The 26,038-nt window shown below is 36.1% G+C and overlaps 1 protein-coding gene across 1 annotated transcript in view; it reads left to right on the top strand.

Annotated features, from left to right (window-relative positions):
* CFAP46 (cilia and flagella associated protein 46) overlaps positions 1-20,578 on the top strand; it is a 71,915-nt gene extending 51,337 nt beyond the window's left edge. Inside the window, exons 42-58 of the mRNA XM_074159214.1 lie at positions 171-305; positions 1,247-1,426; positions 2,863-3,030; positions 5,334-5,431; positions 6,152-6,231; positions 6,665-6,816; positions 7,646-7,767; positions 8,190-8,272; positions 9,365-9,520; positions 11,262-11,338; positions 12,319-12,379; positions 12,470-12,505; positions 12,644-12,746; positions 13,898-14,010; positions 15,629-15,710; positions 16,399-16,535; positions 20,547-20,578. Coding sequence (XP_074015315.1) covers positions 171-305; positions 1,247-1,426; positions 2,863-3,030; positions 5,334-5,431; positions 6,152-6,231; positions 6,665-6,816; positions 7,646-7,767; positions 8,190-8,272; positions 9,365-9,520; positions 11,262-11,338; positions 12,319-12,379; positions 12,470-12,505; positions 12,644-12,746; positions 13,898-14,010; positions 15,629-15,710; positions 16,399-16,535; positions 20,547-20,578 — 1,815 coding nt within the window. The remainder of the gene's footprint in view (positions 1-170; positions 306-1,246; positions 1,427-2,862; positions 3,031-5,333; positions 5,432-6,151; positions 6,232-6,664; positions 6,817-7,645; positions 7,768-8,189; positions 8,273-9,364; positions 9,521-11,261; positions 11,339-12,318; positions 12,380-12,469; positions 12,506-12,643; positions 12,747-13,897; positions 14,011-15,628; positions 15,711-16,398; positions 16,536-20,546) is intronic.
* The last annotated feature ends 5,460 nt before the right edge of the window (positions 20,579-26,038 follow it).

Below are 26,038 nucleotides of genomic sequence, written 5' to 3'. Positions count from 1 at the left end.
GTCATCATAACTTATTAAGAAATTCCCATGCCTGATAATATTGCTAAAACTCTCATCTTAAAATTTCTTTTAAGATGAGTTCGTTTACACGTGGACTTTCACAAAAGAAATGAAGCCAGCCATACTTAATGTGATGATTAATTTTTCTTTTTTTATATTGCAATGAGTAGGAAGAAGCTAAATCAGACATTGCAAAATCTTTACTGAGTTCAGCAGAATGCAGTGAGCAGGAAGTAACAGACGGCAGTTTACCAATTAATAAATGTCAATATGATAAGCATAGGATGAAAATGCAGGAATTAAAGGTATGTGAGAGTATGTGCTAGCATTCGAATTTGAGTGCTTTCTTTCTATGGAATAATAGTCACCTTATCAATTCTGTTTGAACTGGCAATGGAAATGTTTGTAACATAAATTTGATCGTAAAAAAGAAAAAAGTCTCCAAAACACCCCCCAAAACCCATCTTTCTGTCACTGCTCTGCTGTGTCTCTGTCCTGCCCCTCATTATGTGCTCTGGGAGCTCTTGACTGAGCTTTCCCAGTTGCTCCCAGAGAAATAATTTCTCCTTAACTGGTTTCCCAGTGATGTATCATGCAGCAGCACGGACAAGCTGCACAGGCTCTTACTCTCTGCTTCACAGACATGCCTTGCTAAGGGAGGATCACGTTTTGCAGACTGGGAACAAAGAAATAACTTCTATCACAAAACATTTGTAAAACTCTTACAAAATTTAAGTTGTATTGTGTGATGAGCTGATCTCTGTTAACTACGGCAGTTCAAAGCACACTAGGAATTGGGAATGTACAGTTTGTGTTGCTACTATAATCAATAAATTCATGAGATAAGAGATTTGTGGTTTATTTATATTAAATATAGTTAACTGTCAATCGAAACAACTGTACTGAGAATGGACAGAATATTCCTTTGTTCTGAGTGGCTCGTACTGCCTGGAATTTAAATACTGTTCTGCTAAGTATGCTTTTTATATTGAAGAAAGTATCTTACTAAAACATTTATTTTTTAATGTTGTATAACAGATGTTGGTGTCTGCTAAATAATTAATCTGTATTTGCATATTTTGATCATACATTAAGTAAATGCCTTAAAAAGGGGAAAAAGCATTAAAACTAGTCATGAAAAAGTAATGCTTTACCTTTTCTATCACACGAGTAATCTGTATACATATAACAAATATTTAGTATTAATACATCTTTTAATAGAAACCTTTTTATTTTTATCATCTAGAAGGAGCATAGGTTGGCTCAGAAATATCTTTCTCAATCCAGTGAAGCTTTGCTACAGTGTATGGGTATTGCATTCAGTCATAATATTACTGATGTTCTGGCTCCTGCTAGTTTTGAAATGGTTGAATGCTTTCGACAGTTTGATCCAGTTTCAACTAGTCAGTTTTTGGCACTTCATCAGGTAATGCAGCTAATGTATTGTGCTTCTTTCCAGTATAAAAAGGGTGTTTTAAGTTACATAAGCAAAAATATCTATTCCTGTAGCCCAAATGTTGGTCATATAGAACACAATGTATGGATACATATAAGAACTAGCGAGTAATACAGGTAATCAAATTATCCAATAAGACATTCCCACAAAATACTGTTTCATCCTTCTCTAACAAATAATTTTTAAAAAGTATCTCTGGATTTGTTCATTCATCGTTTTGAAGTAGATAGGAAGGATTTACATGCAGTTTGTCAAATCAGCACCAACTTGGCGTGGCCCCATAGATGGCTTGAAGGTGTATGAATCGTGAGTATGAGCCTTCATCACAGAGAAGATGAGGAAAGGCTGTAAGGTTTGTATTCCCTTCATCAGGAGCAGATAATACATGCTTCTTACACCATCATCTCCATTGTAGAGGTACAGAAATGCACCATGTACTAATTTCCTTCCTGGCACATCAAGGCAACCAGGAAATTATGTCAGACAGTAAGCACCTGCCCCTGTGTCAGCACTGAGGTTTGCAAATACCTCCACCCATGGGTGGAAGGGACTAGATAGGTCTTCTGATAAATCAGAAAACAGCTAACACTGGGTTTTGTGGTTCAGTCCTTTATTCCTCTACTCCTGCAGCACACCATATTATTTATGGTTAGCTTTCATACTTGTTAGTGAACATGCTAAGTAGAATGCATATCAAAGCACCGAACACGTGTAGTCATGCCTTCTACTGGGCAAAAAATTCTGCTAATTCAGTTACTGCCCAGAAAGGTTTGTATTTTTAAAAAAAAAAAAAAGTTTAAAATGTCACTCCATGTCAATATTAAGCCTCCCTTTGGAATTTTTTATTAGGTCAACCTGAAGTTTGTTTGTTTTTTTTCTAATGTGACAGCTGCATTAAAAGAAAAAAAAAAAAAAGATACTTCAGCTCTTAGCAAGCATCAGTTCAAAGGACAGGATTGGTATGTTTGCTGAAAGAAAAGGATACAGAGTCTTACCCTTTATATTGCTCTTTGTAGGAAGTCTGATAAAATGTGTGATGTGATGGCTGTACAGTAAAAGGCACAGAAACACGAAAAGACTCAGCTTGCTTGCAAGGCCAGGTTCAGATCTCAGGCATTTACCTTTCCATGTAGACCTTGGATGACAACATGCAGGAACATAGATGATAAATGTAGACAAAGAAGTCAGTCCTATCTATTCATATTTAGGAAATCTTCGTAAGTTATTGCCAGACTGTTTACATTAGGTTGTAAACACAAATAGCAGACAGGCTTTTGCTAATCCATCTCACCTTTCAAGCAAGAGACTTCTTCTTTAACATACATGTATGTTATAACAATCATAGGGTATATATGTATTTATATTATTTTGGGGAGGGAAAATAAATAGATATAAACATTTTACAGAGCTGTTCAGCATCTATGATGATGAAGCGTACCCTTCTAACAGCTACATCTAACACCAGCAGCTCTCAGCTGGCAGCATTACTGCATCTTCAGAATCATCTGAAACAAAACAGAAACACAAGTGATCTTCTAAAAAATGTGGAAAAGCAACTGACTGCTACTTCAATGGTAACTTTCTGAGATGTGCTGCTTATTAGGGGTTTTTATGTGTGTTATACACACAGAGAGATTATATATACATATGCATACATATATACACACACAGATATATATATATTGTTTCAGTTACTCCTGGAATTAAGTAATATATAATCTCTAAACTCATTATATTTCATCTTTAAACTCAATTAAACTTTTTTTCCTTTTTTTTTTTTTTTCTTATTTTCTTATGCTTATCAAGGCACCAAACCCATAAGTAGTCATGTCTTTTACTGGGCAAAAAATTCTGCTAATTCGGTTACTATCCTGCCCAGAAAGGTTTGTATTTTTAAAAAAAAAAAAAAAAGTTTAAAATGTCACTCCATGTCAATATTAAGCCTCCTCCTAGTCCTTATTTGAGTCATGGGCTGACTTGGTCATGAATCAAAATACATTTTTATGAGTATGGTATGTACTGTCCTGTGGTTTTGTTTATGGTAGGCCATCTGTGTGGCATGAGCTATGTAATTTAAGTCAGAAGCGAGATTTTAAGGATGCAATTCCAGTTTATCTTATAGTTACAATTTGGTATAGCTGGATGTCAGAGTTGTGCTATCTGCACACTTAAATCATTAATTCCACGTGAGTCTCGCCTAATCCAGCTGAAGATGCTGTTGTAACGGACCCTTAAGACAGAGACTCCCATCACCGTCTGGACAGCATCCAGCCATCCTATTTGAGACACTCAGGTCCCCATTCAAGTGTTTCCCTGTGAAAAGACCCTGATTTTTTAATGTGGGGTTTTTTTTAACAAACACTCTGTCCATCAGTCTGGGCATCAACTGTGGTGTTGCAAACTGGATATTTAAAGAAACCAACCAGTAAAATGCAATTCATGTAATTCGTTGTTCTGGACCAAATCATGGACAAACTTTTCTGGGAGATAAATACCCTGTCTTTCAGTCTAAGAGGGGTGAGAACTGTGTATTCTGCAAATGTCTGAGATCTAAAAGTGGATATCAATTAAGACTGGAAGACCCTAGGTTAGAAATGAATTGAATTTAAAACTGCCAGCAGTTAGATAGAAAGGATCAGCTGTAGCTGGCACTGTTTTAAGCATTTACAAATTGTGGCAAGCAGGGATACAGTACAGGATAAGAAAAATATGTGTTTGTAGGCTACTGCTTTGGCTTTTCTCTGCAGGTGCTATATTATCTTATTTAGCAGAAGGAACACAATAATATTTTGTTTAGAAGCCACTGTGTTTGAGTTTCTGTAATTATCTAACTGGCAGCAGATACCCTAGCTGAAAACATTCATCAATGCCCAGCAGGTCTGTACCTGCTGCAGTAGCTCAGGAAAGAAAAGGTGGCAACCAAGGGGTCTGTTCATGGCTGCATTCTTGAACTGCGTGATTCCAAGCAGCATCAGATGCAAGAAATCAAAGTGGTCACTGAATTAGTTCTCTCTGAGGGTATAGTGTTTATTAAAATTCAGATGAGATTTTTAGTTCAGGTCAGGAACGCACTTTCAAAGCGAATCTCCCAGTTGTCCTTGCCTATGGTGCTTAGATTTGCCTGGTGGTACGACGACTGTGTAAGCTGGGCTCCTCTCAGACAAAAACTAAACTGCGCTCTCTGACATGCTCAGGCCATGTTGGGCAGGTGTTCAGGACAGGGGTACTTGGAATGAAAATCAGTGAAAAGTGTGCAGTGTATAGTTCTGTACCACTTGATAATGTAGGTGTGCCCAGAGTGTACCCTGTGTGCACTTCACTCTGAAAAACATGCTAAAAGGCAGCAGTCTCAAAAAACATTTATGGTCCTTTCAGTGTTACAAGTTTTTCATCTGGAGTCAGACTGTTTAATGACTAGGAGGTTTTGCGTTGGTTTTGGTTGTATTTTCTCAAAAAGGGTTGTATATTCTTCAGTATTTTTGTGGTGGGTTGACCTTGGCTGGCTGCCGGCTGCCCACCAAGCTGCTCTATTGCTCCAACACCTTGTCACCCTCTGCTCAGGCAGGGAAACGCAGAGCCCATGGCCCAGGACCATGTCCAGAGAGGTTCTGAAAGTCTCCAGGGATGCAGACTCCACAGCCTCCCTGGGCAGCCTGTGCCAGTGCTCGGTGACCCTCACAATGAAAAAGAGTTTCTGTGTTTGGACAAGCCTCCTCCACGGGCACACCTGCTGAGTGTTTGTGGTGGCTTTTTTTTTTTTTTTTTTTTTAATATTAACACCTTCTTTCCTAGAATTATTATAAATTTTCTGATGAAAGAACTGAGATTGGGGTTTATAAAAGCTATGAAAATAATTTTACTTTTGAATCATGTACAGGCATGGAGAAATCTCTGTATTCCTGTTGAACATTTTAATATAATGGATGAATTGTCTTCTAATTTCTACATAATTATTCTTCAGCATTCAGAAGACAGGTATAAAACATCACCATTTTGATGTAGCATTCTGTTTGTTACAAATAATATCTTTTTTTACTTGTAAATAATCACTGTTTTTGTTGTTTATTGCTTATACTTCTAATTTTGCTGCACTTGATTTTTAGGATAGTGAACAAATTAATATATAAATAAACAGCCTGCAGCTCAAAACTGTACATTTTTCTATAATTTTGATTTCCCCAATTACCTCCTTAATCTCCAGAGGTCACTTGAAAGGTTTCAGGACATTCTTGGTATCCTCCTAAATTCTGTTAATAGTCTCTAGATCTTATTGCTTCTGCCCTTGAAAATGTTAGGGTGGGGTCATACTTAGTTTTATAAAGCCACAAATTATCTCATTACTGCAGCCTAATTAGCGACTGCTCATAAATTGAGCTATAGCAGCTGACTATGAATGCCTTTACCAATTGTGAAAAGTCTTAAACAATTGTCATAGAACAAATAAAGATCTAACTCAGGGGATATATAGTGATGAAAGAATTTTCCTCGCAGCTCTCAGTTTGTTCCAGTTAGATTTTGCAGGGTTTTGCACCCCAAGGTGCGGGTAAATATTGCATCTTGAGAGTATTTGTGAGCACATTAAATTAGAGGGTAATAATTACTCATCTAATAAATTTGCTTCATATAAACAAGGCTGAACAGTCAAATAATTTACTCAGTCAAATAATCTACTCAGCAGTTTTCTGCTTTCCATAGATCAAATTTGTACAGTTCATTGATTGAGAAGCCAAAAGCAAGTACTGCACAGCAAAAAGGAAAACCCACTCAGTCAATGGGTAAGTGCCTCTTACATTTAAGAGATAAAAAACATTGCACTGATGTTATGAGAAGGCTCATAACTTTCACTGTTGCAGTCAATAAAGTTTTAAAATAATGTTTAAAATAATTGTAGCTCTCATTAATACCAGAGGGAAGTAAATACCTAAATACATGTGTTTCATTCTCAGGTAAAATGCATCTTGTCACAATTTACAGAATTTTTGTTTATATTTGAAGGCTGAAGTTATTATAGATAAATAATTGCAGAGATTTTTTTCATTGTACATTTCTGTGGATATATTTTGTGCTAAATATATATATAAACAGTTACTTCATTTTCAAAGAATACCATGGCTTTGGAAACTGATGGTCTCTGTACAATCATGTCTTCCAGTACAAATATGATGTCTCAAAAAGAGTCTTAAGATGGTGTTGTTCTTCTTTTAATAGTGCAAGCTAAAGTTTCTCGATTTCCTGTGAATCCTGATACGTTTTGTGTATTGTTGGAAAAAGTGCGTGTTTACAAGAAGCAAAAGATGAAGAGTCATCTTAGGCAGACCGTCATTCCAAATTTGCAAGAGTGTGTCTCCAAAACAGATGTGGTAATGTATTTGATTACCTTATATTTAAAATAGGGTGAAGAACATGTACTAAAAAGCTATCATAAACAGTAGTTATGCAGAATTTTCAGTTTATTCCAAGCAGAACATCTCTAGTCTGCACAGTAACTAAATGCTGTCTACTCTGCTTCAAAATTTAATCTTGCTGTATTATTCTGTTACTGTTTTCAGTTGTCATTCAGCAGCTTTGAAATGTTTAGTAGTTTATTAGAATTGAAAATTGATGCAATTGAGATCAATTTACTTGAAAATGTGCCGTACCTCTAAGATTTGCATTTGCAAAGGTACCTTGGCCTTCATATCGTGTGAAAGCTCCAGCTGTCCCAAGGAAAAAACCAACAGATCTCAACCTTTTAATCAAAATAAATCTATCCTAACCAGAGATTTGTTGCTGATTTCCAATACAGAAAAGTTTCTTTCTAGGCCACATAGTATCTTTTGCACTATAGCTGTTGATTTGATCACAGTTGATCCAGGTCTGTTAGTCACAAAATTTCTGTTTTTTGGAGCACCACATTATCTTTTCTTTCCACTGGACTTCTCTGCCATTCTCCATTGAAATTGCAGAAGTATATTTATCGCTTAAATAATAAATATTGGATCTTGACTGATTCCTATGTTAGAATATTTTGCAAAAAGCTGATAGGAGTGATGTTTTGAAGTTGAGTAGTTTTAAAACTGACTTTATATTTTCCATTTTATGATGTTTCAAATGATTTGATTTAGCCTCTGATTTAACATAATACACCCTCCGTCCTTGTTAAATAGCATTTTGTAAGTATTCTGTTTTCTGTTGCAATGTGTGTGATAGACTCCAACAGATAAAAAGGATGATACTGGACATGATTTGACGTCAGATTTTGCTGAAATATTAGAAATTATGGAAGAATATCTGAAACCAGTCCTGTCACAGTTTGATTTTTCTGGTATCAGGTAAGACATTTAGAATTGTTTTATCGTGATTGGTGAAAACAGGATAGCTACTCAACTCCTACAAATACAAGAATCGTTTTAACAAGAACATACCCCATTGAATGAACTTTTTACATCTTGAAAGACACTGTTTGCAGGATATGCAAGACTAACAGAGTTGACCCATATGAGAGACTAATGGCCATTTCTCACAAGTGCCATTCTCCAGCTTCAGTTGTATTATGCAATTGAGTTCAGGATGAAACATTATAATTTAACTAGTTAAGGATGGAATTTCCAAAGGACAGGAACTCCCAAGGGAGTACATCCTCTGTGTAAAATTTCATTGAGATTGAAGCAGTTTTGTGTTTGTGTTTCCTGTAAAAACTTTTACTTACTGGTATTAGTGCTGGTAGTATTTTCACTGTTATTCCTCTTCCCAGAGAACAGAGGACATCAGTTTCAGCAGCTGAATCAGGAAAAACAAAAGTGAAAGACAAGGACACCAAACACACTACAACAGAGGGTATGTGCTCTCCTGGGTACGATATATGTATGTGTGTGTGTGTATGGACAGATATCAAAATCCTGTCATTTTAGTTTCCATTCTTTTTAAACCAGGGAGATGAAAAAGGCTTTAGCAATGGTTTTATCTGTTTATCTTTCCTATCGTCAAGTATTTTAGTATACTGTCAAAGAAATTATTTATACGCTGGATGGATCTATCCTTCTGCACATACTTACAGTCTTCCAAACTATACAGGTTTTAGACAGCTAAATAAAATGACTTTGTTACAGTCTTTTCAGGAGAAACGCCAATTTTTTAAAGTCTGCCGATCTCTTTTAGGTTTGTTTGTTCCTGCTTTTTATTTTATGGACTGTCACAGGTTGGGTGCTTTAATGCAAGCCTAACACTGGAATATGTCCCTCGATGCGTTCCAAGGGAAGAGGCAACCAATTCCATGGTTTGCTTTGGGGATGAGTTTTTTGCTTTATGGTGGGGAGCAGTGAAGTTTCTCAAAAGTTACAAGAAAAAGATACACATTTGCATTTGCTTTTACCTGCAAGAGTTTTGTTCTGTAATCTGGTAGCTGGCTGCTTCCCTCCTTCTGCAAAGAGTGAATAACTTGTCTTCTATGGATTTGTAACTTCTCTTTACAACAGGAATATGTTGTCATAATGATATTCAGTGCTTTTTTTTTCTAAATAACAGAAACAAAAGTTTCCTACAGAAAGACACAGTACTGGATAAGAGCTCCTTTACAACTATATACTGTTTAGCCAAATATTGCTAAGGCAGTTTTGCATTTCCAAATATCATTTTCTTAAATACGTGGCTTACACCTGGTCTTCAATCTGAGATGGTTGGTTATTAATACGTGGATGCTTTTACCTCTGAAGAGTCAGTGTTCACAAGTGCATATGCATAGAAGTTTGGCAACATCTTAGGAGTGACGGTATCAAAAGAAATATTTTTGCATAATGCACTTAATCCACAGTAAAGTGGAGTTCAGGTGTCATACAATAGAGAAAATTTAGGTTTTTACATCTAACTTAATTATTTATATACACACTGAGAACAACTAAATCTCAATCATGTTCTGTCACATTTCTTCAGGTACACCTATGGATTTAGGATTGTGTGTGGTATTACTAGGAGATACATTATTTATGGAATTGCCTTTGGAAGCCCTGAATATCTTTAAAGAGGAAGGAATAAGTTCTGTATCCAGAGATTTTTCTCTCCAGATTCTCTACAATCGAGCTAAATCAGGTACTATGAGATAAACATTCTTTGCATTGGCATAATGATGCAGGGAAACAAGATACTTAAAATTTAAATAATATGAATGGTGTATTATATTTTACTGGAAGACTGCCACATACAATTGGTTTCTAGTATTTTCAATGGAACAGATAGTACAGTAGATTTATTTTAGTAATGCAGAGACTGATTATAGTTGCAGTGCTAGCTAATTTAAAAGAACCTCTACATATTACAGAATTGTATACAACTCAGTGGTATCTAAAATGGCTTGCAAAGTTTCAGCTTATCCAAGTATGGTCTTAAACTCCTTAAAGCTGTTTTCAGCAGCACTAAAAAAATGAAATAAGATTTTAGATTTCTGTTAATTTTCTTTAACAGTAGTGTAAGACTTTGCTCAAAATATCAAATGTAAAAAACTTCTAATGATTGAACTACTTCCTCTCTGTATAGCTATGGTTGCATTAAGGGCTCAAGTTAATCCAGCGATTCTTATGCGTGAGCAGGATTGGATCCCACAGGCTTTATGGGCTTATTTCATTGCTGCAGACACTTGCACCCTGTATAAACTCTTTGGTGAAATAAGTTTGTTAAGTGAGGTAGTTTGTAGACTTATGCTTTTGGCATCTTAAAACTCGTTTCTTATTTATTCTAAAAGTGAGTAATAAATGCAGGCACTATGCTGGGGTTTTTTTGTATAAATCGAAGATACCTTCTGTTACTGAAGTTAAAAATTTGAAGTCCCGTTTTGCTCATATATAGATAAAAACACATTTTAACTCAAATTAAATTATTAAAGCTAGTGGACCTAAATTAAAAAATAGGCTAAATTTGAAAATCTCACTCTGTACCATGAAAGTATTCTGTTCCAGAGAGGTTGTTGTATTGAGTCCAGATATGTAATATTTAGCACCTTCAGTATAACTGGTCCTCTGTTTTCCCATTTCACCCCTCCTTTCTAAAAGGAAAGAATTACAAATAATCTGAGATTAGAATATTTTTAGTCTGCATACACATTCGTATACTGTTACATGTCTGTTAGAAATAGTTTTAGAACATGCGGGGGTTTCCATTTCTGTTTTGCCCTTTTTTAAAGTGAAACTTATTGTGGTTGCATAATTTTAGAAGCGGATAGATGAGAGGAAGCATAGTTGAAAAGTCTCTGTTCATGCAATTATGAAAGTAGCCAGTGAATGAGGAGAGAAGCACTAGCCATATGACTAATAATGCATATCTCAAAACTTCCACCAATGTGCAGTGCACTCCGGTGATAACTGGCTGAGACGTGCTTCAGGTGAAACAGTGAGAAATATGTCAGTTTTTTTAAAATCCCTTAAAGAAATAAAAAAATCGGATTCAAATATGAAACTTTCTTTTTCCTTTTGATCTCTGCGTGTCTCTCAGAAGCTTCGGGTATTCCAGTAGCATCAACAATGAATAGATACGGCAACAGGCTTAGTAAGTGCTTTGGTAATCACTGTTCAACTCAGTCCTAAATCTGCAGTGTAATGAAGCATTAGCATGTCTAAGGAATCACATCTCTTGCTTGTTTTCCACTTTCAAGCCATTATTTTTAGGCTAGAGGGTTTGGGGAATGTCCTTGCCTTGCTGTGATGTGAAATTAATTTTTTTTTCTAGTTTAATCTGTTATTATTATTACATCATAACAAATGTAAGTAACCCTTTAAGAAACCTGTATTTTCTAAAACTGTCTGTGTCTTAAAATAACCTGTTATTTTCAATTCCACAGAGACTGAAATTAAAACAAGTGTTGAAATATCTAAGGAAACAAAACCAAAAACTCATCAGAAAAAGAATGTCAAAACGGTGAACTTTCCACATTTTTAAAATAAACTCAACAGGAGTAGCTCTTCTTTTTGTGTAAAAAATGTTAAAGAACTACAGGCAGCTTGCATAGAAGCTCATTATATATGCTAGAATTCTGAAGTGGAATAAACATCACATAAGTCCATAAGAATTTTGCTTCTTGTTGATTTTGCAATGATGACAAAGTCGTTTCTTTGAAAAATCATACTCTCGGTGTAAATGTGACATATTTAACAAACCACCAAGCTGCTTAAAGTTACTAAAATACCTCCCCCAACAATATAGTAGATTTAATATAGTGTATGTGCGTATTTTTATAAATACATATATACGTATGCATATATCATAGAATCATAGAATGGTTAGAGTTGGAAGGGACCTTAAAGATCATCGAGTTCCAACCCCCCTGCCTTGGGCAGGAACACCTCCACTAGAGCGGGTTGCTCAAAGCCCCATCCAGCCTGGCCTTAAACACTTCCAGGGATGGGGCATCCACAACTTCCCTGGGCAACCTGTTCCAGTGCTTCACCACCCTCAGGGTAAAGAATTTCCTCCTAATATCTAATCTAAATCTCCCCTCTTCCAATTTAAAACTATTACCCCTTGTCCTGTCACTACATCTCCTGACAAAGAGTCCCTCTCCGGCTCTCCTGTAGGCTCCCTTCAGATATTGGAAGGCTGCTGTGAGGTCTCCCCGGAGCCTTCTCTTCTCCAGGCTGAAATATATATATCTATATATGTATGTATATATATGTGCACACATGTGTGTATATCTATATTGTATGTATATGCATTGTAGATAATGCAGAGTAGCTTATGCTTTTATTTCCTCTTGACAATTGAGTATCATGCTGCTTTTATCCTACCTTCAAAACTTTAGAGGATCTTTTTGTTAGTTGTTTGACACAAAGATTGCAATATTGTTAATATTTGATTGAGACTTCTGCATGTAATAGGATATGTATTCTTTTTGATTGTAGGCACCAATTAATCGTGATTTACCCTCTAATTGCTTTTCTGTTGATACTCATAATTTTAAATGTATCCTTTTACAGACTATTAGCTGTGTATCAGTTAAACTTTCTTTTTTTGTTGTTTACATTGCATTGTTTACACTTAACTGTTTATCAGATATTGTGGACCCCTATAATGAAGGAAGAGAAGCAGGTAATATATATTAAATAATATTTTTTTCCACAAGCTACCTAAATACTATATTTTCATTTTAAAATGATTGAAATTAAGATTGTCCAACATCCTTTGTAGCATGCTAAGCTTATAATGATGAAATTCTGTTGTTTACAGGAGCTTTAAGTCCTTCCCAAAAAATAAAGGAAATCCTGGAAAAATACCATGACCAATTTACACTAAAGTGGGAAGGAGTTATTGGCAACATACATGTTCCAAGGTTTGTAATATTCTGTCTGCTTTCATGTTTTATCCATGTTTCCTTTTTAAAATGGTGCCTGTTCCCAGAGGCTTCAGTCATAAAATAGGCTCACATTTTGCTGAGCTGTTAAACACGTAGCTAACCGTTGTCTTTGTTACAAACACACATTTATAGACAGAATATTTTAGGGATCTGAAATACATTGCCATGAGGTGATTTAGCTGTATATGTTGATAATCCAATTCTGACAAAAAGTCTACTGGTGCAGTCTTTGATGAATAGTGAGTATAAATATAATTTCTGGCTTTGCTCATAACTATTTTCAAATCCAAGCTTTAAAAACTATAGCATCTCTAGGCAGCTCTATAATTGGAGCACAGATTTCAGAAGCAAAGTGGTGCAGGTACATCTCTTAATTTACAATTTCAAACATCTCATCGTGAAACATACCGTTTTATGGAGTTTATTCATAAACACACTTTGTTCTTTATAGAAGTACTTTACTTTTAAGATCATAGCACTAGAGAGATCAAAGGGATCTTGAGAGGTCAAGCAGCGACAATGCTGTAAGTGAGTCAACACAGTCATCACTGGACCGCCTATAACTGCTGGTTTAATCAGTCCTTTGAAATCTTCTCTACTTAGGTAAAATCACTGTGTAGTTACCCTGGTGTTTCTTCATAGCAATTACAAAGATGGTTACCTCTTACCAAATTGCATAGTTTTTGCTGCCAGCAAGACTGATTATTTGCATCTCTTTTCAAAACCTAATTTCTTCATATCCTGATGGGTGCATATATGAATACTCCTGTTAGACTAAATACTGTTATTTCAAAGCTGTACAGTGCATACAACAATGATTCTTGGGTTTTTTTAGGAGAGTCTGTTATTTACCTAAAAATACACTACGCCTCTTGTTTACTATGAGATGTTACTAAACTAAGTATACTTCTGTATTACAAAAATTATTATTAATAGTCTGTATGAGTTATTACACTTTCCATAGAATTCTGCAGTCTTGTTTGTCTCCTTGCTTTGCATGTTGACTTTTCTTATAAATATTTCTGGAGTAAATAACACTGAAATGTTTGCTGTGGATAATTTCTGAAAAATATTCTTGTAAAATAGTAACACAAAAGTAACTTCCTTTCTTCCTTCCTTCCTTTCAGCCAAGCTGAATGGGAGCAGCTGCTGACAAACTGCAGTGCATTTCTGTTCTATGGGATGGAAAGATTCATGTCTCACATTTTACTCAACAGACTGGTTGCTATGAACATCCCAAGTGAGATAAGCAAATTGAAAATTATTTTTTTAATTACACCATCTTTTGTTCCCAGATGTGTTTATATCATACTATATCATTATCACAGTATTGATGTTAGCAATTAAGGGCTTTTTTCAAGATCCAGGGTTTTAATCAGAAAAACTTTGCATTATGTAAATTTTATTCTGTTGCACAGCTTTCTTGTTATTCCTCACAAGTAAGTTTGGAATTTCTTACGTTCCAAAAATTGAGTCGTCATCTTGAGGGTTTTCCCAGTAACTTCTCTCCTTTTCTGTGGAATTTAGTATTTGGTAGCAAAGTATTTGTTAAGAACAACCACTGCAATACCGCTTCTCCAAAATTCCTCAGTCTCCACTCCAGTGCTTCCACAAAGCAGAATTGTCTGTCAAGACTGGGCTAACGCTGAATGATTACTCTGGTATTAAGGAGCATTTGTAGGCCCTGAGAAGGTGTTTTGTTTCTCTGCTTCTTCACAGCTCATTAGTCTTTCTGGTGTTGTAGCAAAAGGGTTAGATTCAGAACTGTTTTTTCAAATTCCCAGTCTTCCTTTCTCCTCCTGTTTCCCTCACACATCTGGAAGAAGCTCAACTTTGGAGTTGTGCTGAATTTGTCAGGGGAGCTGAATTGCCATATTGCTGTATTGTGTTGAGATGTGAAATGGAGAAGGAGAGTACACATCAGATTGTGAAGCGCTGCAAAAAAGCAACAGGAAGCTTCTTCAGGAAGTGTTGATTTTCAAAGTGATTTAAACATGTACATGTAAATATTACTGGAAATCAAGAAAATGTGTCTTCCTATATACATTGGTCACTCTTGTAAATGAGGTTTCAGATGTCTGTAGGCCAGATATTTACAGGTCTGGCAACTTTTGGAAAGTTTCTGGCACCTTGTTAACCCTCATCCTGTATCCTGCTCTTAAAATATGTCAGGATTAATTCTCCAGTGCGCCTTATTTTCTTTATTGGAGAATAAATTTAGGTATTTAACCTTACCTTAAATTATTACCTTAAATTTAGGTAATAAATAGGTATTTAAGAAACGTGTAGACATGGCACTTCAGGGCATGCTCTAGTGCCCGAGATTGTTGGTTTGTGTGTGTTTGTGGGTGGTGTGGTGTGTGGTTGTGGGCGTTTGTTTTGGTTTGGTTTTGGTGTTTGGTGTTCTGGGATTTTGGGGTTTGTTTGGTTGGTTTTGGTGGTTTTGTGGGTTTTTGTTTTGGTTTGGTTTTTGTTGGGTTTTTTTTTTGTTGATTGGACTCGATGATCTCAAAGGTCCCATCCAACCAAAAATATTCTGTGATTCTGTAAATTAATTTCAAATGTATTGATTTTAGTCCTCAAAGGATTGTTCTATTTTCTCACCACCTGCACAACTTTCACTTGTTAACTGGTAAAATTACTGTTGTCTTGCTGACTAAGTTTGAATCTAGTGTAGAGCCAATACTTAACAATTTTGGCTGAAATATATAAGTATATATAGATAATATAAATTTTATATTAGTTGTTTAGACTGTGTTCAAGAAAGTCATTAACTTAAGAAAGGCCTGACTGACTTATATTTATTATCTTGGACATAGTTAGTGCAAGTACTATTGCTATGACATATTTTTTTCCAGGATGCCATTTGATGATACTTCTAGATCTGGTACGATCAAAGGAAAGTTATCAAAGAATTACAAACTCTGATAGCCACAAAAGGTAGGATAAAGTTCATTTTTATAAAGTCCACAATAAGGCAGATTATTTTTATTTCAAAGCAAAGTTAAAATTTTGAGTTGTAAATATTCTCATTTACTTCTGCAAGTAGAAGGCCTCATATCTACAGCTAAGGGAGAAGTCAGCCTCTTTATCATGTAGCTTCATTCTTAACATAGGAAGGCTCGTTATAAGGCAATGATCAAGAAAATATGACACAGAAACATTGCTACATTACACATACCTCCCAATTCTGAGTTCAAGATTCTCAAAATATTCTAATAAACTGTATTAAACTTCTGTTTTACAGACAAACTGTTCAGGGTCCATCTAAGGTTTCATACACCAAACAGTTTAACAATCAGCCAGTTTTTTATTTAAGTAAATTATTATGGCATGTTAAATAACCTGTTCAGAATCTTTAATATTATTAATTAGAGCTTTTTTAGCCTTAAAAACACCTCAGTATTTTCCTTGCTTTTAAGTTGACAAGTGGCATGTTTTATATACTTTTACATTATGTCCACTATGTCTCATCTCCACTCCTCTATGCTCTGCTCCTCTCCTCTAAATGCAGTCTGGCATTTCCTTTCCCCTTCTATTAAAAAGCATTATATATAAAGAAAATTTATATTTTTTTATATACTATGTATTTTTAGTTTGTTGATCTCATGCTTCTAATTTTCTTCAGTTGTCTACGTATTGCTATAGAGAGACCAACAGAGACAGCAGTGCTTCTAAGCCTTACTGGTGTTCGTTCTGTAATAGCCAACCAGTGGTACACTTCCTTGCAAGAGAATGCAGAAAGGCTAGAAATTTTGTCCGAGAGTAAGAATTTGTATTCATCTTTGTTTGCATGTATATTGTCTCAGATGTTTGTATCTATGCGCTCATGGAGTGCATATCTACTGGGCTCCCCTCTCTCCTCTTTCTTTGCTCCTCACCAAATTTTGCCTGGAGTTTCCACAGGAGGTAAACTGTGTGTAGGAGCCCACCGTGTTGTTGACAGGTTGATCTTTCAAACAGAACAGTAACCTACATAAATCAGTTTTAGTGGTGGGTTTGTTTACAGTCATATGGTAAGAATAGGATTTCTGTGGTGAGGAGCAGTGCCCTAGGACTTGGCAATCTGTAGTTACATAGACTTTGGGGAAAACAAAAGCTGGAGATAACTCACATCTTCAGAGATGCAAAACTAAATGTGTAAAGGTATCCTTTTTCATTAAGTTTTAAATATGAAGATGTTAGGCTCTATGGCTGATATTTTCTTGTTTTTCAAAACTTTCCTTAAAACCTAACAGAAACTAATATTTGTTTCCAGGTTTGTTGAGCATTGGTAGAACATCTGGCCAGACAGTTCATATTCTTCAAAAAAGTAAGATCCAAAGGGAAAGGGATTAAAAAACTTAGTACAGAAGACTGGGAGTGAATGTTAACTGGAACCTGGTGGGCCTATGGGTAGTTCACAGGTGTAAGTGAAGTCAAATTTTTGTGACACTTCTTACAAGAATTGAGAGTGGGAAGACCACCGATACAGTATTATAATTGGAGTAGCTGTATTTTACATATATAAAATTTGAGGGACACTGTCATAGCTGATGAAAAGCTAAAATTTATGCTCCACTGAACTGTAATAAAATGAAGTAGTGTGACTGAAAAGTTACATCAGGAGCATGACACACAATATAAATGGTATGGATTATAGACCGCAAAACAGTAAGTTGAACCCGACAGTCTGCATTGTAAGGGGCACACTATACATGCGAAATTCCACCTGGCATCTTGTTAAAGAGGGGAGAAGGATTTTTGAGTAAAAGAACTCTTAATATACTGTTTATGAAATTATATAGATATTTTTCATTGTATGGGACTTAAGACTTAAAACAAGGGTAAATAAAATAAATTTTAATTATAACTTACACTGTCATAGAATTGAAGAGAGGCAGAGTTTAGATCAGAAATGTTGCCTAGCTTTCTGTTCTGTCAGAAAATGCTTCTTGGATTTAGTGGCAGTTATTAATGTTATAAAAAGAATGTAAAAGAACCACAAATATTAATCAAAGAGAAGATGTGATAAATTACTACACTTAAAGCATTCTTATATTCAGTCATATTCAGAAATAATAATGTTTTTAAAATATTTTTATAGTGGAAGCGGATTCTCACAGCTCTCCTGGAGACAAAGCAGAACAGACTGTTCACACTTCCTCAAGTCTTCCTGCAACTCACCCATCATTTTTTAATTGTGTGCTGTATGGTTTACCCAACATAATTATGATGTAATTTGTGTCAGACTTTTCATACTAGGAATACCATTGCACCGTGGATAGGGCACACTTCGCATTTAAAGGTGTGGCAGATACTTATTTCTACTTGGCCTAAGGAGAGGTGAGCTTAAGAAAATGTGCATTTTGCTGATAGACTGATTTCTGGTTCAGATATGAGCAGTTTGATATTATAATGTGTCAGGAAAATATCAAAAAACATTTATTTTAGAGATTTCAGTTAGTACTCTAAGGTTTTCTGAACTCAGTGAATCCCTGAAAAGAATTTCATGATTACCAACACATCTTAAAGGAAACTAGGCTAGTATTTTTGGGCATTGACGCATTAGTGGAATTGGAATGTATTGTTGTCAGTGCTTCTATTTGGAAAATCTTTTCCTTGATATATTTTATTTTCACATGGAAGATTTATCAGAAGCATAGCTGAAAAATTTACCAAGTCACCTTATTCTGAGTGAATTGATTTTTAACTTTTTATATAGCAGTAGCTGCAGTTTAATTAGAAAACAAGGTAGTATTAAATAAAAAGTTGAATAAGTTTTGCTTTCTTTACTTCCCTGCAGTTTTCCTAAATAACAGATGAAGATATATTAAATTGTTGCAAAATCCCATATAAGACTATTACATATATAGATTTTGTAACATGCTCTGTTAATCAGCAATGCGTTTTTGAAATACATACTTTAACACTTTATTTGTAGTGATAACAGTAGAAATAAATGTAAAATAGTATAGCACTTATGGAAAATAAAAAGCTTTGATCATTATTGCAACTAAAACCATTTAAAGAGTGCCTTTTTTTTTTTTTCCAATAAAATGGTGGTGTCTGTTTCCTGTAATGCATTTTTTGGTGTTCCTGATAGAGCATTAAAATGGCACTGAAAAGATACTGTTCTTGACTACCTGCTGTTCTGTAGTTAATTAGAACCTGATAAGAGTTAGAGGGCTATGTAGACCATAATTAGAAAATCATGACGTGCAAAATACCTTTTTTATGCACACAATAGAATGTAAATTTGTGCTTCCTTCCCCCTTTGCTCTCTCAATTTAATTAGATGATGTTATATGAACTGCAGCTGCTTTGTCAAACTGTTTTCCATAACATGCATGATTTTTATTCCCTTCATATGTAATTTCCTTCTTTATTTAGACATAAGAGAGATATTTTTTATGGCATGTATCTGGGCATTCAGTAACAATACTGTAGAATGTAGACTGTACTTAAGTTATCCAGCCTGAAAATTAAGGATTCAGTGTAAGATACTTTCAAGTCTCTGAACTTGCCATGTTTCACCACATAACTGGGATGAGTCCCCTTCCTCAAATTCTCACATATATTTGTTTAATTATTTTTAGGTCTTACCAGGTACCTTTTCATTGCATCACTATTACGCACCTGTTTTTTTAAAACCCCATGCATGGTATTTGGGAAGCTCAAGTGTTTCTGAATTTGAAGAAGCAATTTCTCCTGAATCTAGCAAACGTCCACACTTCTTGTTCAGTATAGCAAAGGTCCACTATATTGTTAATTTTTAAAATTATTTCCTAGACTAATTTCCACATCATTCTCCCAAAACATTCTTTGCTATGAAATTGTGTTTCCCTACTGTTAATGATATTTTTTACCTGGAATGCTGTATCCTTTTCTGTAACATAAAAGGTTTTAGAAAAAAAATGTATTCAACGGGAATCATGAAGCCTTGTCTGCCTTGCTGCATTACAGTTTTCATGAATTTACATTAATTTTGACCTTCTTGAAATAAGAAATTTCATAAATACTAAAGTCCAGAAAAGTTTTAATGCTTCATAAATGACAGTGTTGTTCTTTGAGAATAATCCAGGATAAAAACTGCAAGATTGCAAAGGTTAGAAAAACCATTGATATCCAGGTACAGTGAGCTTATTCAATCATTTACTACTGTGGTTTTATTAATGAAACTGGAAATAACTTAATCTACCAAAAATTCTATTTTCTCCAAAAATATTCCCATTTGTATTTGATACTTTAGCCCTAACCACATTGCCACAACCTCTGTCAGAAAGATGAATGAGTATGACCAAAAATTTCTTTACAGTCTGACAGCACTGCTTTATCAGAAAGCATTGATAAAGAGTCATGGCCTTATCCAGGAAACTTCAGACCTGTAAGCTTTACTTATCAAGAGGCAGATATTGCAAATACTTACCGGAGAAACTGTGGCAGAATACCTACAAATGGGTAACGTGTGCTCGATAAGTACAGTAAAAGTGAATGCCATGCAAAATTACATAATATGTTTGACTGGCATTTCTGAGGCATTAAAAATAATGGACTTAGGGCCATGAAGTGTAGTCATAACCAAATTGCCTGGGGTATTAGGAGAGTGTTCTCTGTATTTCTGTGCTAAATGCCAGTCAATAAAACCATTAATAGTAGTAGGACTGCATGAGTAGATGATAAACTGTACTTTAGGTGACAGTGGATATGCATTCAGTGACATTAGAGGACACCTAGTTCATTTCTTCAGGAATTAGTACCGGAAATAATATCTTCTTTTCCATTATGTGTTTGTAGCAATGTGCAGTGACATGATTGTACAAACGTAAAGAGTCACTTCAGGAAAAGATGTATAGTAGAATTTGGAATGATTTCAAAAGAAAAAGAGCATAGACATTAACATCTCATATTTCTTTTAAATTTACTATGGCAATTTAAAAAAGAAGAACCTACTTATACAGAGGAAGGATTCAGCAGCTCGGCTGATACAGTTTTAGAGTTCAAAGTGCTTATCTGTTAAAGACAGCAAATAGGAAGGGAACTGAGCAAAGGTTGAGAAGGAACGCTGTGGAAAATTTCTGTTTCAGAACCTGATTTGAATGAGCAACTGAAACCTTGACATTTTCTGATATCCTTCAGATTGTGATTGAAAGTTTAGGCAGAAGGGCTCTTCTGTGAGGACAAAGTGAGTTTTAATTAGGAAACATAAAAAGGCCCCACTTAGAGTTAATGATAAATGTACTTTAATATGCTTAATGTGTCTCAGCATTTAAGAAGCTAAATAAGCCTTAAAATTACATCTTTGTCACACACACAAACATTTTCTGCAATTTAGAAGCTTTTGCAGAAATGCTTCTCACTTGACAATTTTAGGTCAGCCAACTCTGTTCCAAGAAATCACAGAATCACAGCATGGTTTGGGTTGGAAGGGACCTTAAAGCCCATCCAGTCCCACCCCCTGCCCTGGTCAGGGACACCTCCCACCAGACCAGGTTGCTCCAAGCTGCCCCCTCCAGCCTGGCCTTGAACCCCTCCAGGGATGGGGCAGCCACAGCTTCTCTGGGCAACCTGGGCCAGGGTCTCACCACCCTCACAGCAAAGAATTTCTTCCCCAGATCTCATCTCAGTCTCCCTTTTTTCAGTGTCAAACCCTTCCCCCTCCTCCTATGGCTCCCCTCCCTGATCCAGAGTCCCTCCCCAGCTTTCCTGGAGCCCCTTTAGGGACTGGAAGGGGCTCTAAGGTCTCCCCGGAGCCTTCTCTTCTCCAGGCTGTACCCCCCAAGTCTCTCAGCCTGCCCTCACAGCAGAGGGGCTCCAGCCCTCCCAGCATCTCCGTGGCCTCCTCTGGCCCCGCTCCAACAGGTCCGTGTCCCTCCTGTGCTGAGGGCTCCAGAGCTGGATGCAGCACTGCAGGAGACCAAGAAATTATTTTTATTATACCGATAAGTTATTTTTATTAAATAAAAATAATTAAGAATATTTTTATTAAATAAAAAATACCTTTCTACTTTCTGGAGGAGTATTCTACAGAATACTCTCAATTTATTTGACTATGAACTCTTAATTGTTAAAATATTATATATTGTTCAGCAACTTGGAGGAAAAAATAGTACTAACTAATGACCAAGGAATAAATTACAGTAGATACAGCTTAGGACATACGAGCTCTCTGCTAGAAAGACATTGGCACAAGCCCAAACAACAAGAATAAAAGCTTCTGAAAATATTTCATCTACATGGCACCACATCATTCCCTTGCTCTGTATCCATTCATACAAGAAATATTAAACAGTTAGTGCTATTCCATGTATCAACGGCTTTAAAATAACTTTCTGAATTATGTCTCAGCAACATAACAAATCACATTATCAATTAGCTTTAATAACAGAAAATGACATTTCATAATATATTTGAGCATGAAAAGAATTGGTCAGCTAAAATTTATGTAATCTAAAAAATGTGAGGAGAAAAAGAATCATGGTGAATTTATTGATAATATTCTAGGACAAGAACATAATTTGAGTAGTAAGTAGCTGTCTAAGAAAAGTGTGTAGTTCTAAATGGTCTGCAGGGAAGAACTGCAGCAAGTTTGCTACAAAATGATAAACAAACAAAACAAAACAAACAAAACCAAAAAAAAGAAGCTCTGCCATTAGTCCCTGGTGTAACTGCTGTAAAATTAAGCTGCCGCAAGCAGTTTCATTGCACCTTACTCTCCAAAGCTGGGAGAGCTTCTCCTCTCGGTGCGTCTCCCCTCACTTGGCAAAGGGACGTGGTAGAGCAGATGCCAAAGCTTGGCAGCTGATGATGTTTGTAGGCAGGGAATCAGAGCAGGTCGGAGGTTGTTCTAAAGATACATCCCCATGGCTATTTCAGCCCATTCCTCTGAGTTTGATTTAATGACTTTACAACCTGCTAAGCCTTCTGACCCCTGCTTTGGCACCTGGTCTGACCTGAAAGCTGTCAGAGAAGAGGATGTCGGGGTGGAGGCAGCATCCCATGTGAATGCAAATCCTCTCCGCTGTATGTTGTGGATAAAAGAGCAGCTCAGCGGCTGTAAAGCCAGAAGGAAGAGCTTTTTAACGTACCCATCAGGTACTAATTCATGCCTCCAACTAAGTGTCTTTATGTGGATACAATAACAGGCAGTTACTAGCATGGATTTTAAGAATGTGGTCAAGTTAAAATTGAAGGTGTGTTTACGTGCCCTGAAATATTTCTCAGTCTGCTGAAGACCTGGGTCATTACTTGGGTAATGAGTAGATAGAGCCTTTCTCTGCCAGCGGGAGCAGAACACGGGTGGTCTTTCATGAATCATTTTCAAAAGCAGTAGTCACAAAAGTCTTCATTTAAGTATAAGAAGAGAGGAAACAATAGATTGCAGCTTTCTGGAGGGTTGCCTAAGACTTACGGTATGAGGAGTAGTTTTAGATCACTTAATCCCATTTTTACAAAAATGCGGTATGATATGTTAACAATGTTGCTGGTATGTAATATAACAATTGTAATATTTCTTGAAATCTGAATCTTGATATCTATTAATACACGTATATTTTAAAGATACTAAAATACACATTGTATTCACAGTAGTACGTCTACCATGGAATGCAGTCTTCCACTGTTAAGAGTACACATATACTAAGTCAGTGCTAAGTTCAATACAGTTGAAGCCAACAAAATAAAGACCCCTTTCAGAAGTAAAGGCCTATTTTTAGACTAAGAAGATACAAGATATTAAAAGGGAAATAGTCTTCAATAATCGTAATCTTAAACCTTAGTGGTTTGTGTCGCTATCAGCAAATGAAGATGATGTTAATAGAAATTATAGACATTTGACTAGCTTTCTGAAAATTTTCAAACATAATGTCCCCCTCTTTTCACTTAGCTTTCAGTTCAGTGACAATGTCCATTACTATGGGAAATATTTAAGGAAATATTTCTTCATCACTGAATAACTACTGTGATTTACTTTTCCTTTATTTCATATAATGCTTCAGCCTGACACATGATGGCAGAAGAGGGTGAAAACTGCCAAGTTGAAACTGAAAGCGAGATCAGTACTGAGCTCCAGTACTACCTTCTTTCCTATAACTGAATGTTTGTGACCTATAGCTTTTCTTGATGGTCTCATACTTGACATTTACCATTTGAAATTGTTAGGAGAAACTAGATGTCCAAAAGATGAACAGCTTTTCCAGAAATCTCCAACAGGGCTGCACTAATTAGGAATTTGTGTTTATTTTCTGAACATACATCTGAAAATATTTTTTATAATGTTCTGTATTTCTATCTAGCCTTTTTGATGACTTCATTTTTTAGATGAAGTAAAGTTACTGTCACAAGACAAGTTTCTTACCAGAATGGATGGTTCAGACTTCTGATTTTTATGGACCTACTGTACCCATATTCAACACCTCAATAATTCAGGAATTGACATAGCAACTTTTCCATGCTACAGGTGCACTAAGATAAGAACACTGAAGTAAACTAAATTATGTCCATTATTGTCTAAAATTCTTCTTTAATTTTTTTTGTCTTAATTCTGCACAAGTATGTCAATTGTGGAAATAAGTCAATAGTAGCTACACTGTAGGGAGAGTTGCTGCAAAAAAAACCCCAAAACTAGGTTTTTCAAAAATGCAGCTAGTTATTTTCCTGAACAATCATAAGCTGTACTGGCTTCCTTATGAAAAAAAAAATATATATATTATGGGTGTTTTATTATCTGACTGGGTATTGGGTACTAGGTCATATGTATTAATCACATCACAGAGACAGTGTCCACACTGCTATTGTCTCTCTTCTTTTTCTGTTTAATGCCAAGTTTTAAGAGACAGATCACTGCTCACGACATCTGTTGATTAGCACAGTGAGGCACAATGACAGTCAGTGAGGAAAAATAGTTCCATACCATAGGCCAGAAGTGTTCATTTGGAAACTGCTATGGATGGCGTGGAGAACAAGCTGGTAAGCACAAAGCGAACTTGACGAGAGAACAGTGACAGTGGAATTACAGGCAGAGCTATCTGCAATATCCTGGAAGAGGAATGTGGGGGGAGAAGGTTTGTGATGAAAACATTTAGTCTGCTCAGAGCAGACGGCTTGACTCTCGTTCTAGTACTAATGAACTTGTCTGCTGAAGTTCTCAGCATTCTGGGAGCAGCCAGAACAGTCTGTTTTTCTACTGACGTGACAGGTACTTATTTACTACCTGTCAATACGCTGTTAGAGAATTAACTAAGAATTTCTGTTGGAAGTAAAGAATGGATTCCCAAAAATGTCTGCAGTTCTGTTATGTCCTCAGAATTTATCTAGACTTGTAACTCTTGAATTAGCTTACAGAATATAAGACAAATGAGTGTGAAGTGTAGAACCATAGAATCGTATGCTGCAGTTGAAGTATGTAGATGGCTGTCTGTAATCATTTATTAATCGTGATAGAGAGGTAGCAGCTAGATTGCGTATAGCAATGTGTGATATTGGCATAGTATTTAAAGAGGAAAAACTGTTTCAGTACATGGTCACTGAATCGCGACCCCAATGTCGCTTAGAAGTTATAAGAAATATCTAGACATAGTGTCTTCGTCATTGATGAATAATTAATAAAAAGCTAGAACAAAATGTCCTGGCTCTTGGCAGAGCTCTCACCTACAAAATCAGTGATATCCACATAAAATGCCATGAGTCAGTTCAGAAAGGGTTTGGAGAGAACCGTCCATCTTTTCCATGCAGACGGTTGTCCATGTCCAGCACAGTAATACTTCTCAAATTCCCATCCATGAACAGCCTTCATCACTACCTGAGGTAGAGTGCTGTGAAATGATTTTTCAGGAAAGCAGGCAGATTCAGTTTTTTCTACCTGCCCTGCTACAGCACCACTCACAATATCTGAGAAATGTAAACTGGTGCTCTCGTTGTCATATACAGCAGCCCCAACTTTTATGTCTTGCAAAAGTGAATGGAAATGTTTTCTCCTGTCATTTTACTTTAGCTAAGTCCTTTTGAGTCTTGCTATTGTATTCCATTACACATTCTTGCCTGATCTTTATGTCCTAGCTGTTCCTAATGGTGATCTAGTCAGCATGGTTTTATAGAAGGCAGGTCCTGCCAGACGAACCTGATCTCCTTCTATGACAAGATAACCAGATTATTGGATGAGGGAAAGGCTGTTGATATTGTATACCTGGACTTTCGAAAAGCATTCGATACTGTCCCCCATACAATTCTCGTGGAAAAACTGGCTTCACACGGCCTGGATGAGCATACGATCCGCTGGGTCAAGCAATGGC

Source organism: Numenius arquata, chromosome 15 (assembly GCF_964106895.1).
Source record: "Numenius arquata chromosome 15, bNumArq3.hap1.1, whole genome shotgun sequence".
Classification (NCBI taxonomy): Eukaryota; Metazoa; Chordata; class Aves; order Charadriiformes; family Scolopacidae; genus Numenius; species Numenius arquata.
The sequence above is the reverse complement of the archived record's forward strand: the minus strand, read 5'-3'. Positions and strand labels throughout refer to the sequence as shown.